At 42.4% G+C, this 16,265-nt stretch overlaps 2 protein-coding genes across 6 annotated transcripts in view; both read right to left on the reverse strand.

Annotated features, from left to right (window-relative positions):
• The window catches only part of creld1 (cysteine rich with EGF like domains 1), a 52,536-nt gene extending 43,309 nt beyond the window's left edge, over positions 1-9,227 (reverse strand). Inside the window, exon 1 of the mRNA XM_033037158.1 lies at positions 9,223-9,227. The gene's annotated coding sequence lies outside the window, so the exon portion shown is untranslated. The remainder of the gene's footprint in view (positions 1-9,222) is intronic.
• il17rc (interleukin 17 receptor C) overlaps positions 1-16,265 on the reverse strand; it is a 55,829-nt gene that overhangs the window by 6,147 nt on the left and 33,417 nt on the right. For 3 of the 5 annotated variants that reach the window (XM_033037155.1, XM_033037154.1, XM_033037152.1), the window contains exons 11-17: positions 15,171-15,355; positions 13,281-13,331; positions 10,458-10,503; positions 8,233-8,375; positions 5,898-5,948; positions 3,573-3,630; positions 1,087-1,182 (exon numbers count right to left, since the gene is read on the reverse strand). In XM_033037155.1, the coding sequence (XP_032893046.1) occupies positions 1,087-1,182; positions 3,573-3,630; positions 5,898-5,948; positions 8,233-8,375; positions 10,458-10,503; positions 13,281-13,331; positions 15,171-15,355 (630 nt within the window). The remainder of the gene's footprint in view (positions 1-1,086; positions 1,183-3,572; positions 3,631-5,897; positions 5,949-8,232; positions 8,376-10,457; positions 10,504-13,280; positions 13,332-15,170; positions 15,356-16,265) is intronic. The other 2 variants (XM_033037156.1, XM_033037153.1) reach the window with 2 other exon arrangements.

Below are 16,265 nucleotides of genomic sequence, written 5' to 3' on the forward strand. Positions count from 1 at the left end.
AGAATATAAGGACATACCTTTAGAAAGGAATATATATAATGGTGATAAACAAAGGTAACAGTTCTGCACATACTAAGCAATTTCCTGAGACGTGGGAGGTCAAAACAAAATGGTGTTTTTATGTACATCAAGGTTAGATGAAGGATGATTAGATTTCAAGGTACACACATAGTTTAATTCTTATATTTAAGTAATAGGTTCTGTGCTTATTTTCCTTCACATATACACAACCACAGAAATGTCCTAGGTAAGGTGCTACATTCACATTTGATGTATATGTTCAACATTCATACTGAATATTTTTTAAACTGTTAGTCATAGAGTTAAGCAACACACAAACAGGCCCTTCGGCTCATCTTGCCCACTCTGACCAATATCCCTATCTACACTTGTCCCACCTGCTTGCATGGACCATATTCTACTAAACATTTCCTATCTGTGTACCTGTCCAAATATCTTTTAAATGTTGTGATATTACTTGCTTCAATCACCTCTAGCAGCTCATTTCACACACCCACCACCCTTTGTGTGAAAATGGTGTCCCCGAGGTTCCTATTAAACCTTTTCCCTCTCACCTTAAGCCTCTGTCTCCTGGTTCTTTATTTTCCTACTCTGGGTAAAAGACTGTGCATTTATCCTATCCCCTTCACGATCTCATACACCTCTCTAAGATCACCCCTCGTCCTTCCGCACACCAAAGAATAAAGTCCTAGCCTGCTAACGTCTTCCTATAGTTCATGCCCTCGAGTCCTGGCCACATCATCATAAATTTTCTCTGCACCCTTTCCTTCTTAACAACATCCTTCCTATAATAGGGTGACCAAGACTAAACACAATACTCCGAATGTGGCCTCACCAACAACTTGTACAACTGTAACATGACCTCTCAACTTCTACACTCAATACTCTGACTGATGAAGGCATGTGTGCCGAAAGCCTTCTTGATCAGCCTATCTGCCTGTGACGCCTCTTTCAAGGAACAATGTACCTGCACTCTTAGATCCCTCTGCTCCACAACATCAACACAACAGAGCCCTGCCATTCACTGTGAGTGCTAGTCTTAACATCAGACTTTTAGAATCCTACCTTTTAGAATCTCTTTTTTGACCATAAGAATGGCGATCACAGCTACAACCGGTATTAGAGATAATACCATTAATAGAGTCCATCGTGCTCTGGCATCTGCAACATAAACAGAGCAACCCTTACAAGACAGTTCAAGGTATGGGTGAAGATTAATAGTGCCCACTAAAACAATGCAGCATCATTAGAGAAGAAGAAACAAGAAACTGCATATGTTGCTTTACAAGAAAAGACACAAAGTGCCAGAGTAACTCAGCGGGTCAGGCAGCATTTCTGGAGAACATGGATAATGGAGATGGAACAATGGAGGACTCGGCATGGGGGGACAGCTGTGAGAGAGGGCGTGGGCGGGGAGGGGGAGGGGGAGAACAAAGGGGGACTTGGCATGGGGATACTTTGTAACCAGGGGGTCAGCTTGCCCGATGGCAAGTGGGCTCTCTATATCAAGTGGGCCCCTGATGAAGTGGGCCCCCTTTGTCTCCTGGCCACCAATATTTTTAGACCCAGTCCGCCACTGTTTGTAAGCGCCCTTTATGGCCGACTATTTGCATAACTTGGGTATGCAAGCAAAGAATTTCACTGTGACTTGTCACATGTGACAATAAAGTATTCATTCATTTGAGTATTCATTCATTCACACGTTGGGTGACGTGGGCGAGTTGAGCAGAAGGGCCTGTTTCCACGCTGTGTGACTCAATGACTCGAAAAATGAGCCTTAAATTATTCCCTTGATAGAGGGTGAAGAGAAATTTGGAAGAAGAGAGAAATGTAAGTTGGTGATTCCTCAATTAGTGCACCCAACATTTTCTACTGCCATTCTTCATTTAGCATACTTTTCTCTGCTTCAAACCAGGAAACACCATGTCGAGGTAAAGGAGCATAATAGTCATGGAACTGACTGAGCAATCAAATGCTTGAACTGCTCAACCAGGGACTTGAGCATTCATCTTACTCTGGGAACCAGAGAATTTGTGTTCAATTAATTAAATTATCTGGAGTAAAAATCTATAATTATTAATAGAGACAATGAACCAAACTGATTGCAGTAAAAGCCCATGGGGACTGGGATGTCTGCCATTCTTACATGTTTTTGACCTACATATAACTCCAGAATAATGACAATGTGGTTGACATAAACTGTTCTTGAAATGGCCACTCAATTGCAAAACAAAATGGAGCATCCACCACTGAATTCAGAAACAATAAAAACACACGCAGACTCTGCAGTCTGCTGAGTGAACATCTGTGGGAGATCCGTTCCACAGACTTGTCAGGCATGAACGTGGTATGTTCATTCTAAGTGTCATAACATCTGGCAGATAGAGTCATAGAGTGATACTGTGTGGATCGGCCCAACTCCCCCACACCGGCCAACAATGTCCCAGCAAGACTAGTCCCACTTGCCTGCACTTGGTCCATATCCCTCCAAACTTGTCCTATCCATGTACCTGTCTAACTGTTTCTTAAACGATGGGATAGTCCCAGCCTCAACTACCTCCACTGGCAGCTTGTTCCATACACCCACCACCCTTTGTGTGAAAAAGTTACTTCTCAGATTCCTATTAAATATTTTCCCCTTCACCTTGAACCCATGCCCTTTGGTCCTCGGTTCCCCTACTCTGGACAAGACACTTTGTGCATCTACCCAATCTATTCCTTTCATCATGGACTCATCCGTTGATAGTCAGGGTTCATCCGATCCCACTGGCAGGAAAGTTTGAGTAGAGGTGGTGACACAGTGATGTACAATGTGGAATGCTCCTGGAAATTCTTAACATTGTTTAATGACATACCTCTACATGTAAGGAGTATTAGGAATAAACCAGACAAGTTGAGGCTACAGTGCAACATTATCATTGTCTGAGAGAACTATGGCCAGGGATGGAAACTTAATGGAAAATTAACATTCCTGGTTGTAAATTTTTAGATCAGATAGAGGGGGGATTAAAAAAAAGATTGAATTAGCTTAATCACAGCTGACTGAGTCCCAAAAACTGTTGAAGACAGACTGGATACAAAAATGGTGAAAGAGCCGCCATGAGGGAGAAACCTACTCCTCAACAACATAACTGTCAAAAACGCTGATGTCCTTAATAGTTACCATCTTATAATCTTCATAGATACCAAGTCGTGTCTTCGTAGAAGGGATATTCTCCACTGTATAGTGTGGCATGATTATTGATCCAAATGGGCTAGACTCAGAACGGATTAAGCATTTTAAAATGGGATATCATTCATGCAATCTGGACCAGCATCAGCAGAATGGGTTCCACTATAACCTCTAACCTCCTGACCAGCATTGCCCTCACTTCAACGCTAGGGGAGCTGGCCAGTGCAATGAGCTGAGTAGAATTGCAAGACAGGAACAGTATCAGTGGTATATACTGTAAATCTAACTCATGCACATGCACAATGCTGCCAGCAGTGACATTTTCTGAACTTACATATTGCAATAAAATCATGTTATTAATAAATCAGACAACACTTACACATCTCAAAGGGGCACACAGTGATCCGGGGTGAGAATTTCACATCGGATCGCCAGATCTGAAAGATACAGATGAGTTTGGATCAGGCATCTGTGAGCTGATAAATGTTCTCTTGGCAAATTATTCCATACCACACAGTAAAGCCAAACATTTTGGATTCTGATGTTAAAATGGGACATGGACTTCCATGTTTCCTTCTGAGAGCAGCAAGATCGCCAGAGCCTAATCTGGCCGGCATCAACAATGCTATTAGTGAAATCAGATTATGTATAAAATTAGCCCTCATATTGGGCTAACAGTGTATACCTTTCAAAAGATCATCACTACATCATTTGGTATTTTCCGAGTGCATGATAAGGTGTAACATAAATCTGACTCCTCCTATAGTGGAAAAGCCCAGGGGATGGCCAGTGTTGAAGCTGAGAGTAACGTTTTAAAACTGGGAAAGAATTGTATTTTACGTTCTCATTTAACGCAATTTTGGCACAATCATTAAAATCAGATTCCTAAATTTCAAATGTTGGTGTGTTCTACTGAAGCATTAAGTGACTGAAAATGTGCTTACAATATAACACAACCACTATACATCGCTCTGGAAATTAGACTGGACATTTCCCCGACCCAAAACGTTGCCTGTCCATTCCGTCCACAGATGCTGCCTAACTTCTGGAGTTTCTCCAGCACTTTATATTTTGCTTAAGGAATCTTCTATGTCTGTAGGACCTGGAGGATTCAGTTCTTTACGATGCATCCTAAACATAGAAAGTAGGTGCGAGAGTAGACCACCAGGTCCGTCGAGCCCGCACCGCCATTCGCTCATGGCTGAACACTAAACAGACACACTTACCCACAAACAGTAGACACAAGACACAGAACACAAGACACTACCCTCCCCTTTATACCGCTATCACCCCTCTCCACCCCAAGAACCGCGTGATCTCCTGGGGGAGGCAAAAAAACGGATAAAAACCCAGGTCCAATTCGGGAAAAAAAATCCGGGAAATTCCTCTCCGACCCCAATCCAGGCGATCGACACTTGTCCAGGAGATCACTCAGGTCTTACTATACTAACCATACCTAGGTCCATATCCCTGCCCTCTCCCCGTAGCCCCTTATCCCCTTGGCAGCTAAAAAAACATCTATTTTAGACTTAAATATATTTAACGTTTCTGCTTCCACTGCTCCCTGGGGCAGTGAATTCCATAAATTAACCACCCTCTGGGTGAAGAAGTTCTTCCTCATCTCAGTTTTAAAAGAGCCCCCTCTTATTCTGCAACTATGTCCCCTAGTTCTAGTTTCCCCGATCATTGGGAACATCCTCGGTGCATCCACCCGATCAAGGCCCCTCACGATCTTATATGTTTCAAGGAGATCGCCTCTCATTCTTCTAAACTCCAAAGAGTAGAGTTCCAGCCTACTTAACCTTTCCTCATATGTCAATCCCCTCATTGCAGGAATTAATCTTGTAAACCTTCGCTGCACTGCCTCCAGGGCTAGTACATCCTTTCTTAAGTATGGACCCTCGAACTGTACACAGTATTCCAAATGTGGTCTCACTAATACTGTGTACAGCTGCAGCAAGACCTCCGTGTTTTTATACTCAATCCCCCTAGCAATAAAGGCCAAAACTCCATTGGCCTTCCTGATTGCTTGCTGCACCTGCATACTAACTTTTAGTGATTCATGTACTAATACCCCTAGATCCCTTTGCGTTGCATTACAACGCAGCTCCTCCTCATTTAGAAAATAACTTGCCCTATCATTTTTTTTCCCAAAGTGAATGACTTCACATTTATTAGTATTAAATTTCATCTGCCAAGTTGTTGCCCACTCACCTAGCTTATCTATATCCTTTTGCAGACTCTTCCTATCCTCCTCATCCCCTACTTTTCCTCCCATTTTTGTATCGTCCGCAAATTTTGATATATTACACTTGGTTCCCTCCTCCAAATCATTTATATAAATTGTGAACAACTGGGGTCCCAGCACCGACCCTTGCGGAACCCCGCTAGTTACCGGTTGCCATCCCGAGTATGAACCATTTATCCCCACTCTCTGCTTCCTATTTGTTAGCCAATCCTCTACCCATGCTAATATATTACCCCCAATCCCATAATTTTTTATTTTTAGCAATAGTCTCTTATGTGGCACCTTGTCAAAAGCCTTTTGGAAGTCCAAGTATACCACATCCACCGGTTCCCCTTTATCCACCCGGGTTGTTACTTCCTCAAAGAATTCGAGCAGATTCGTTAAACAGGACTCGAGTCACCTTTATCATGTTTCGGGTAGGCTTTAAGAAAAATTCAGGTGAGCAAAGGAACTAACCTGAAGGCAATCCTGTGAAATTAGATCAATTTGCTTCATGTGCTGGCTAACCTTTATTAAATGTAAAAGAAAAATGTGATTAACAAAAGCCACAAGGACAAATATACTGAAAATAACTTATCAAACGATTTATACATCAAAAAGCGCATGATTGTTCACTTATGTTTAACAATTTTTAAATGCAGTATTTTATTCAAAATTTGTCCTTCCACCTTCGACATCCATTATCAGCTTTATGGCCTCAAAAAACACAGTCATCCTGATACATATTCCTTGATGTATTATGATCTAATCCTACTTCAAACAACATTGCCCTTTTTTTCCACTTGCTATCAATATGTCCTTGCTGAAAGCAAATAGTAATTTAAGCCAAATTCTCAGCATAATTATTTGCTGTAGTGTGGCTCGCAGCAAGAACAATGTTAAGAATGACCAAACTCACCACTGTTTCACATAGAGTTTTAACACAAATCATTGGCATGAGGCCATAAATGATAGGAGCAGAATTAGGCCATTCGGCCCATCAAGTCTACTGTGCCATTCAATCATGGCTGATCTATCACACCCTCCTAACCCCATTCTCTTGTCTTCTCCCCATAACCTCTGACAACTGCACTAATCTAAAATCTATCAATCTCTGCCTTAAAAATATCCCCTGACTTGGCTTCTCCAACCTTCTGTGGTAAAGAATTCCACAGATTCACCACCCTCTGACTGAAGACATTTCTCCTCATCTCCTTCCTAAAAGATAGTCCTTTAATTCTGATAGCCCTGTTCCACTGTACGCGTTCATTCAAGAGTTCTCCCGAGTTTGCCCTGATTCGAACTCGGAGATTTACGGTAATGGCCGCTCGTAGGTACTTGGGGCTCTCGTGGACATTTTTCAACATGTTGAAAAATCTTCACGAGTCTTGCCGAGCTTACCGTGTTTCCCAAGTACCTGCCGTTAGCGTTACGAGCCGCTAACAGACGTCCCAAGCTCCGACGTACCCGCTACGTACATTCTACGTGCTTCCACGAGTTTGATTTTTTTTTAATTCGGGAGAGCTCTTGAATGAACTCGTACAGTGGGACAGGGCTTTAAGGGTACTGTATGACCTCTAGTCCGAGACTCTCCCACTAGTGGAAACATCCTCTCCACATCCACTCTAACCAAGTTTCATTGTCTGTTAAAAACATGTTTCTACCAACCAGGAAAGGAATAGACAAAGCAATGATAGATATTAGTACCAGCGACTAAGAATCTGATTTCAATAACGTCAATAATTTCAAACATTTTATTCAGCAATATTCAACAAATGTTGGAACAATTCACCAACATAGTCCCAGTGGCTCCTCAAGATTAAGGGACAGTTTCTTCTCAGCTGTTATCAAGCAACTGAACCATTCTATCAAGAACTAAAGAGTGGTCCTGAGCTACTATCTACTTCATTGGAGACCCTCGGACTATCTTCAAATGGACTTTACCTTGCACTAAGCGTTATTCCCGTTATCATGTATCTGTACACTGTGGACGGCTCGCTTGTAATCATGTATAGACTTCTGCTGATACCAGTTAGCTTGCAACAAAAAACTTTCATTGTACGTCGGTACATGTGACAATAAACTAAATATACCTAAGAAGAACAATTACCTACACATACATTACAGCACAAATATATTGACTAGGTTGAGTGTTATTCATTCTGGCAAATGGCTTGATTAGCCTGTTCTCTAGGGGTAAAATGTCAGCCTTTGACAATCAGTCTGTGTCCATTTGCACCATGGCAATAATGCTAGGTTGCTGAGATGTAAGCCCCAGTGTCTGCCTAATAACCCACAAATTCTCAATATTCTATCCCTCTCGGCCGTGACAACTGCTTATAGGCCGACACAATCTCTTCCGTTTCTTGGAGCCACAAGAGGTTGCAGTTACAGGAGGAGTGCTGCAGGAACTCAGAAATAGGGGACTTCAAAGACTTAAGCAAAGTGCAGGTGGAACTCAGCAGGTCAGGTAGCATCTGTGGTGGGAATGGACAGAGGACGTATTGGGTCAGCACACTTCTTAAGACTGGACTTCCGAACATAATCTGTGCCCTGTGAAGGAGAGGGTTCTAATGGAGCATCCCAGTATGAAGAAGGGTCTCAATCTGAAATGTCATCTGTCCATTCTCTCCACAGATGCTGCCTGACCCACTGAGTTCCTATAGCATTTTGTTTTTTTTGCAATTGTAACCGCTGCCTGACCTTTGCTGATGACTTCAGTGTTACAAAGCCAGACTCAACCAAGCTCAATTGAACAATAAGTTGATTGAACAGCTTATGGGCAGCACTGCCCATTGCAAACTTAGCTTACCTGTTTTATTTTCTGCAGGAAATGCTCACATTTGTTTCCTTCCATAATGCAGATCGAGAACATATGATTTATTGCATGATGTATTGTCATAACAACATTGCTCCTCTTCAATTTTGACTCCACATTCCACAGGGATGAGACATCTAAAATCATTCAGATTTAAACAACAATCAGTCCATTAATCTAACAGATAGTGATCGCTATTTATGACAGTTACTGACCCTAGGAGTAGGTCGGCTCTCATTATTACATGAGCATCGCAGACTCCCTTGTTACTGCTCTCTTTACACAGGTATGGGTGGCACAGTGGCTCAGCTGGTAGAGCTGCTGCCTCACAGCTCCTGGGACCAGGGTTCAATCCTGACCTCGGGCGTTGTCTGTGTGGAGTTTGCATGAGCGCCTCATGTAGGTGCTTTTGATGGTGGGAAGGCTTGTGCTTGTGATGGACCAGGCTGTGTCCATCACTCTACGCAATCTTGTATTCCTCTACATTGGAATTGCCATTCGGGCGAGAGATAGAACGGCAGTAGGCGGTGCCACAACATCACCCTCTCACTCAACACGACCAGGGAGCTCAGCATTTACTTCACAAAGGCCATGTTGGAAGACCACGTGTTAAATGGTGTGTCAGAGGTGGAGAAAGGTATCAGCTTCAATTTCCTGGGTGTTACCATTGCAGATGAACTCTCCTGGGACTAGCACGTAGATGCAATCTAGATGCCTCTCGATTAATTTAGTTTTGTTTAGAGATTACAGCGCAGAAACAGGCCCTTCGGCCCACCGAGTTCGCGCCGACCAGTGATCCCCGCACACTAAAGCTAGTTCTACACGCACTAGGGAAAATTTACAATTATACCAAGCCAATTAACCTACAAACTTGTACGTCTTTGGAGTGTGGAAGGAAACCAGAGCACCTGGAGAAAACCCACGCAGGTCACGGGGAGAAACTACAAACTCCATACAGACAAGCACCTGTAGTCAGGATTGAACCCGGGTCTCTGGCACTGTAAGGCAGCAACTCTACTGCTGCATCACCGTGCTGCCCCCTAAGTTTAAGTAGATAGGCATGCCACCAAATTCTCCAACAAACTTCCACAGATGTACAGTAGAAAGTATCCTGGCTGGTTAGATCATGGCCTGGCAGGGAGATTCCAACACACAGGAATATGATAGGCTGAGGAGAGTGGTGGTCTCAGCCTGGGCAATCATGGACACAGACCTCTCCACCATCAACAGAAGGCATCGTCAGTTATCAAGGATCCCCACCATCCAGGTTGTGTAGTCTTCTCGCTGTTGTCATCAGTAGTAGATACAGAAGCCAAAAGTCATACATCACTTGGTTCAGGATCACCACTTTCATGCAACCATCAAGTTCTTGAAGCAACCTGCACAATCCTAACCCTAATCTTACCTCAAATATGGAACACCTCTATTTACTCTACCATAAACATGTTTTTTCTATTTGTGATTTTCACTAATGCCTCGGCTTTTGCATAGTCTTCTTTCTGTTTCCTATCGAAGAATTTTGTGTAATTAATGTGTTTTTTTCTGAGTCTATGTGAGCGTGACGCTGCTGCAAACAAGATTTTCATTGTTCCTGTACCTCACCTACTTGTGCAGATGACAATAAACTCAACTTGCCTTGGCTTGGCTTGAAAATAAAGACTGATGAAAGAAAATAATGAAGGCACAAAGCCACCAAGGAAGTGTGAATGATAAAGTCATAATTTTACACTAATTAAAACTGAGCTGGACGAAAATCAAACTGGAAATTCAAATACCAAAAGAGAAATAGAGGCCACAAATTAGTTCTTGCAGAAACAAAGAACTGCAGATGCTGGTTTACACAAAGTGCTGGAGTAACTCAGTTCGGGTCAGGACTGAGTTGCCAAGACGTCACCCAAACTTTTTCTCCAGAGATGCTGCCTGACCCACAAATTAATTCACTGCTCTGAGTCTCAATTGTTCAGTGCCATCAGCGCAGTACACTTTCGACAAGGCAGTCTGAAGAAGAGTTTCGACCCAAAACGTCACCTATCTATGTTCTCCGGTGATGCTGCCTGACCCACCGAGTTACTCCAGTACTTTGCCTTTTTTCATAAATCAGCATCTGCAGTTCTTTGTTTCTGCACTTAAAACGGCAATCAACATCTTTCATGCCATTGTAAATTGAAATTATTAATATTCAGTCAGAGTTTCTGCGATTGAAAGACTATAATACTCACCACCATCAAAAGGACAACTAAGATTGACATGCTCCCCAGAGATAATCTAAGTAAAGGAAAAAAAAAATTTCAGAAGAAGAAAATCATCAAACACACTTTAAAAGCACGAGATGTTTACTGGATATTTACTGGTCTCTCTAACTCTAACTTAGGGTTGGCACAATAGCGCAGTGGTAGAGTTGTTGCGCTGCAGAGCCAGAGACCCAGGTTCGATACTGACTACGGGTGCTGTCATAGAAACATAGAAACATAGAAAATAGGTGCAGGAGTAGGCCATTCAGCCCTTCGAGCCTGCAATATGATCATGGCTCATCATCCAACTCAGTATCCTGTACCTGCCTTCTCTCCATACCCCCTGATCCCTTTAGCCACAAGGGCCACATCTAACTCCCTCTTAAATATAGCCAATGAACTGGCCTCAACTACCTTCTGTGGCAGAGAATTCCAGAGATTCACCACTCTCTGTGTGAAAAATGTTTTCCTCATCTCGGTCCTAAAAGATTTCCCCCTTATCCTTAAACTGTGACCCCTTGTTCTGGACTTCCCCAACATCGGGAACAATCTTCCTGCATCTAGCCTGTCCAACCCCTTAAGAATTTTGTACGTTTCTATAAGATCCCCCCTCAATCTTCTAAATTCTAGCGAGTACAAACCGAGTCTATCCAGCCTTTCTTCATATGAAAACTCTGTACGAAGTTTGTACGTTCTCCCTGTGACCACGTGGGTTTTCTCGGGGTTTTCCAGTTTCCTCCCACACTCCAAAGACGTACAGGTTTGTAGGTTAATTGGCTTTGGTAAATGTGTAAATTGTCCCTCATATGTAGGATAGTACTAGCGTGCGAGGATCGCTGGTCGGTGTGGACTCGGTGAGCTGAAGGGCCTGTTTCCACACAGTATCTCCAAAGTCTAAACTACCCTTGAAGTAATATGTCTCTGGTATGTAGTTGCTTTACCTTTACAATTTCCCTTGGGCATTCAAAGAGCAGGTACATCCTAAGGTATTTTGTTCTTTCCATGGCAACCACCACGATAAACAAATACCGGTTCATGGAAGTGTCATGAACGCAAGAAGATTTTCACTATTTAAAATTGCATAATACTTAATTAAGAAGGTGTTCCTTCTACAAAAACATACTCTCTGCCACCAATAGATTCACGTTTTTAGATTCACGTTTAATATTGTAAGACAACATCCCAGGGGCACTTGCCTAGAGAGTGCACAAAGTTTAAGGATGATATGTCAGGCAAATCTTTTTACACAGAGTGTGGTGGGTGGGTGGCTGGAATGCACTGCCAGGACTGGTGGAGGAAGATATGATAGTTGTTTACAAGAATGTATAAACTCCGTACAGGCAGCACCCATAATCAAGATCGAAACGGGTCTCTGGCACTGTGAGGCAGCAACTCTACCTCCACTGTGACACCCCTATATTTTGCTATCATTAGTGATGTCATTCATCCAGGCCGTGGATATTATTTGAATCCCATTAAAATCTATGTAATCTGTAATGTACATATCCAATGATGTAGCGCGAGCGCAATGGCGATTGAAACGTCAACACAGTAAAGGAATCAAAAAAGGACACAGTGCTCCTTGAATAGTGGAGGATAAATCTGATGCATCCATGAAACTTTACGGATTCTATTGTGTAAAATCAGCATAAAATCAACAGCACAGAAATATACCCTATCTAATAGTGTTGCCCTTGTATATTAATCCCATTTGCTTACAATAGGCTAATATTCTTCAATGCTTTTCCTTTCCAATACCTGTCCAAATGCCAAAAGATAACCACCACCTTCTGTGTAAAAAACATACCCTTCATCCACAATCTTCGAGACACATTTATAACAATATTTCAGTGTGATTACTGCAATCCCACTGGTTTTATCCACTGTAGATACCCTCACTGTAGATACCCTCACTGGTGAATCTCTGGAATTCTCTGCCACAGAAGGTAGTTGAGGCCAGTTCATTGACTATATTTAAGAGGGAGTTAGATGTGGCCCTTGTGGCTATAGGGATCAGGGGTTATAGAGAGAAGGCAGGTACAGGATACTGAGTTGGATGATCAGCCATGATCATATTGAATGGCGGTGCAGGCTCAAAGGGCCGAATGGCCTACTCCTGCACCTATTTTCTAGGTTTCTACTACTACCTGTAGTGTTACATACACATGAAAGGCTTTTTGTTGTAAATTAGTTTTAGAGACACAATATGGACACAGACCCTTCGGCCCACCAAGTCCGTGCTGACCAATGATCACCTATACACTAGATCTATCCTACGCACTAGGGACAATTTACAGAAGCCAATTTACTTACAAACCCGCACGTTTTTGAAATTTGTTTTACAAATTACAAATGCAATTTTATTCAGCTTTGTCCGCAGAGCATGAGGACAAGTCAAATGATCACTTCATAAGTACTAGGAGCAGAATAAGGCCATTTGGGCCCATCGTCTACTCTGCCATTCAATCTTGGCTGATCTATCTTTCCCTGTCAACAACATTCTCCCCATAACCCCCGACACCCGTACTAATCAAGAATCTCCAGCCCAGAACAGAGCATACAGAGTAGGAGGCGTGGGAAAGGGCAATGAGTGGGTTGCAAGAGAGACTCCTATCAAATTATTTGTGTAAGAGTCAACATAGTCAGACAAGCTTTGAACATTTGCCTTCTTGTATTTAAGTCATTTCCAACACAATATGCCTATATCACTCGCACACATCAACACTTAGTCTACCAATGGCAATATACTGTTTAAAATACTTCTATCTATTTGTAGTTCTTTCCTTATCAGATGTCCAATAGAAACATTACCTTTACACAGAGGGAGGGGTGCGGATCCACACTTTTGAACTCGCTCAGTTTCTGGATTGAGGAGAAAATGGATAAAGTAAATCTTTTGACTTTGACAAGCATTTGAAAATCTATTGCATTTTGTTCACGCTTAGCAGTGAGTGCAAATATTTGTGATCATTCCAGCAATAAATATCCAGATCAATATTAATATTGATTATGATGGGCCGGTGGCTACCAATAAAGTATGAGCATCAGTACAGATTTTACTTTCAACAGCAATAGCACTATTACCTAATAATCTTCACTATAACACTCTCTCCGGTCTTATTTTACTATAGCCTGATCAATTCTTACTCCAATATGTTTTCAGATCAATAGATAACAATCAAAACATGTACTATCCCCATGAGAGAGTTGCCTCAATGGTACCTGCAATAGAACAGTGAATAGATCAATTTTATAGGTTTGCCTTAATCAAATATACTGGATCACAGCACTAGCCTCCATGGGAACAAGTGCCTGCTTTTCCATGTGCCCATTCTAACCCAACCTGGAAAATTACTAAATATTTTAATAGTTAACAAAAAAAGTAAATAAAGAAGTAAAAACATGAAATAATTTGGAATAATTGTAGCTGACCCTCTGCCTCCTAAACCGAAGCATTACAATACTCCTGGTTAAGAATCCGGTGGCAGATCTAACCAGACACAGTATCCGCGAATTGACTCCCCAGAATAAATGTCGGGGAGTCTCAGCCAGATTGGTCTCTGCTGCTGGTGTCCCTGTGGAGGTTCTAGACTTACCTAACGGGTAAACACCAGCATTCCCATTCGGAATTGCGGGCACAAGTCGTCTAAAGAAGGGTCTCGACCCAAAACATCACCTATTCCTTTTCTCCAAAGATGCTGCTTGACACACTGAATTACTCCAGCATTTTGTGTCCATCTTCGGTGAAAAACACCATCTGCAGTTCCACCCCACACGCCAAGAACCAATCCATTGCTTCTTGCATACATACATTTTCTATATACTTATTTCTGGTGATAGAAGAGATCCCACCATGGTTAAGTTCTAATATCCATTAAGACTATGAATCAGCACCATTTTTGAATAAGACATTTCATTAATACGTTTCAATGGTTTATGAGCCTTGTAATGATAATTTACCTTCCAGATTTTTTATTTTATCTGAAAAGGAATTTGCCCTGTGTAAACATTTCTTCAATGGTCCTAATCTCTATCATTTGATGAAACAGCTGACTAGCTATAAGCTCCACTTTAAATGTTATAGGAATATTCAGGGCGTCTTTACAACTATGTCCATGCATCGGGACAAACTGAAGTCATGCGTGGTTAAGTTTATTATTGTCACGTGTGCCGAGGTACAGAGAAAAGCTTTTGTTTGCGTGCTGTCCAGTCAAATAAAAGACCAACTCACAAACGACTGGCTCGCTCTGTCCTCTCTGTTTCCGTGTTGGCCTCGTCAGACATCTCAGAACCTATAAAACCTATAAAAGGGTGGCACGGTGGAGCAGAGGTAGAGTTGCTGCCTCACAGCACCAGAGACCCGGGTTCGATCCTGACCACGGGTGCTGTCTGTACGGAGTTTGCACATTCTCCCCGTGAGCTACATGGGTTTTCTCTGGGTGTTCCGGTTTCCTCCCACACTCCAAAGCTGTGCAGGCTTGGAGGCTAATTGGCTTTGGTAAAAATTGTAAATTGTCCCTAGTGCGTGTAGGATAGTGTTAGTGTGCGGGCGGGGTGATTGTTGATCGGTGCGGACACGGGCCGAAGGGCCTGGTTCTGTGCTGTACCTCTAAACTAAACTAAACCAGAGTGGATGCAAGTCATCCTCACTCCTGAGGAAGAGCAGAAGAAAAAGAGTTAATGATGAAACAAAAGACTTACATTGACTTGAAAGTTCCGCCTGGAGTGAGGGATTTCATGACAAAATTCACCATCTCCTGACTTGGAGCACAGCATGATCTCCCCCGACATGTTGCACGGGGAGGAAAGTGTCCACTGAAGTGCTTTCCCCTTGTACTCCACGGCCAATCTGCTCAGCCTCCAAACATTTCCTTGAAATTCTGCTGCTGGAACAATTTAACAGAGTGAGCAAAAGGTAAAATAAACTTTGCACGCATCAGATGCGAAACACAATGTGCTGGAGGAACTCAGTGGGTCAGGCAGCAGCTGTGGAGGGAATGAACAGGTGACATTTCAGGTTGGGACCTTTCTTCAGACTCGTCCCAACCCGAAACGTTGCCTCAAGTCGTCAAGTCAAGAGATTTTATTGTCATGTGTCCCAGATAGGACAATCAAATCCTTGCTTGCTGCAGCACAACAGAATATTGTAAGCAAAAATACAGAACAGTTTAGCTCAATATACACATAAAAAAGCAGATAAAATGCAATAGGCTGTTACAGTTCAGAGTCCGTATGTTGGCGAGTTTAATAGCCTGATTGCCTGTTTAATAGTTTAATTGCCTGTCCATTTCCTCCACAGATGCTGCCCGGCCCACAGAGTTCCTCCAGCACTTTGTACTTTGCTTGATATTCCAACATCTGCAGTTTCTTGCGTCTCCATCTGATAGTTTTGCTTAGAGCAAACATACATCTTGTTAGATATTGAGAGTAACTATAAACATATCAACAGGTGGTGCTTATACCATGGCAATTTAAAGAAACGCCTTAAACTTTGGACAGCCTATTGAAGTTTGTGTGATAAAGTGCAGCCATTGATATAACATTAAGATCATTCTGCAAACAACAAGCTCCCATAAAGAGCAACGTGATAATGACAAGATCATTTGATTTTGATTGAGAAATGTTTGACGATTTGTTGGGAAACTAGGAATAGTTTCCCCACTCAAACAAAGATTCACCATTTTAACATGGCCTGGATGGTGAAAATGGATAGACACAACTGTGCCAGAGCTGAAATCCAAAACTAACAAGGAAAAAGCAACTGCTGGAGAAACTCAGTGGGTCAAGCAGCATCTG

The sequence above is a fragment of the Amblyraja radiata genome, chromosome 18 (genome assembly GCF_010909765.2).
Source record: "Amblyraja radiata isolate CabotCenter1 chromosome 18, sAmbRad1.1.pri, whole genome shotgun sequence".
Taxonomy (NCBI): Eukaryota; Metazoa; Chordata; class Chondrichthyes; order Rajiformes; family Rajidae; genus Amblyraja; species Amblyraja radiata.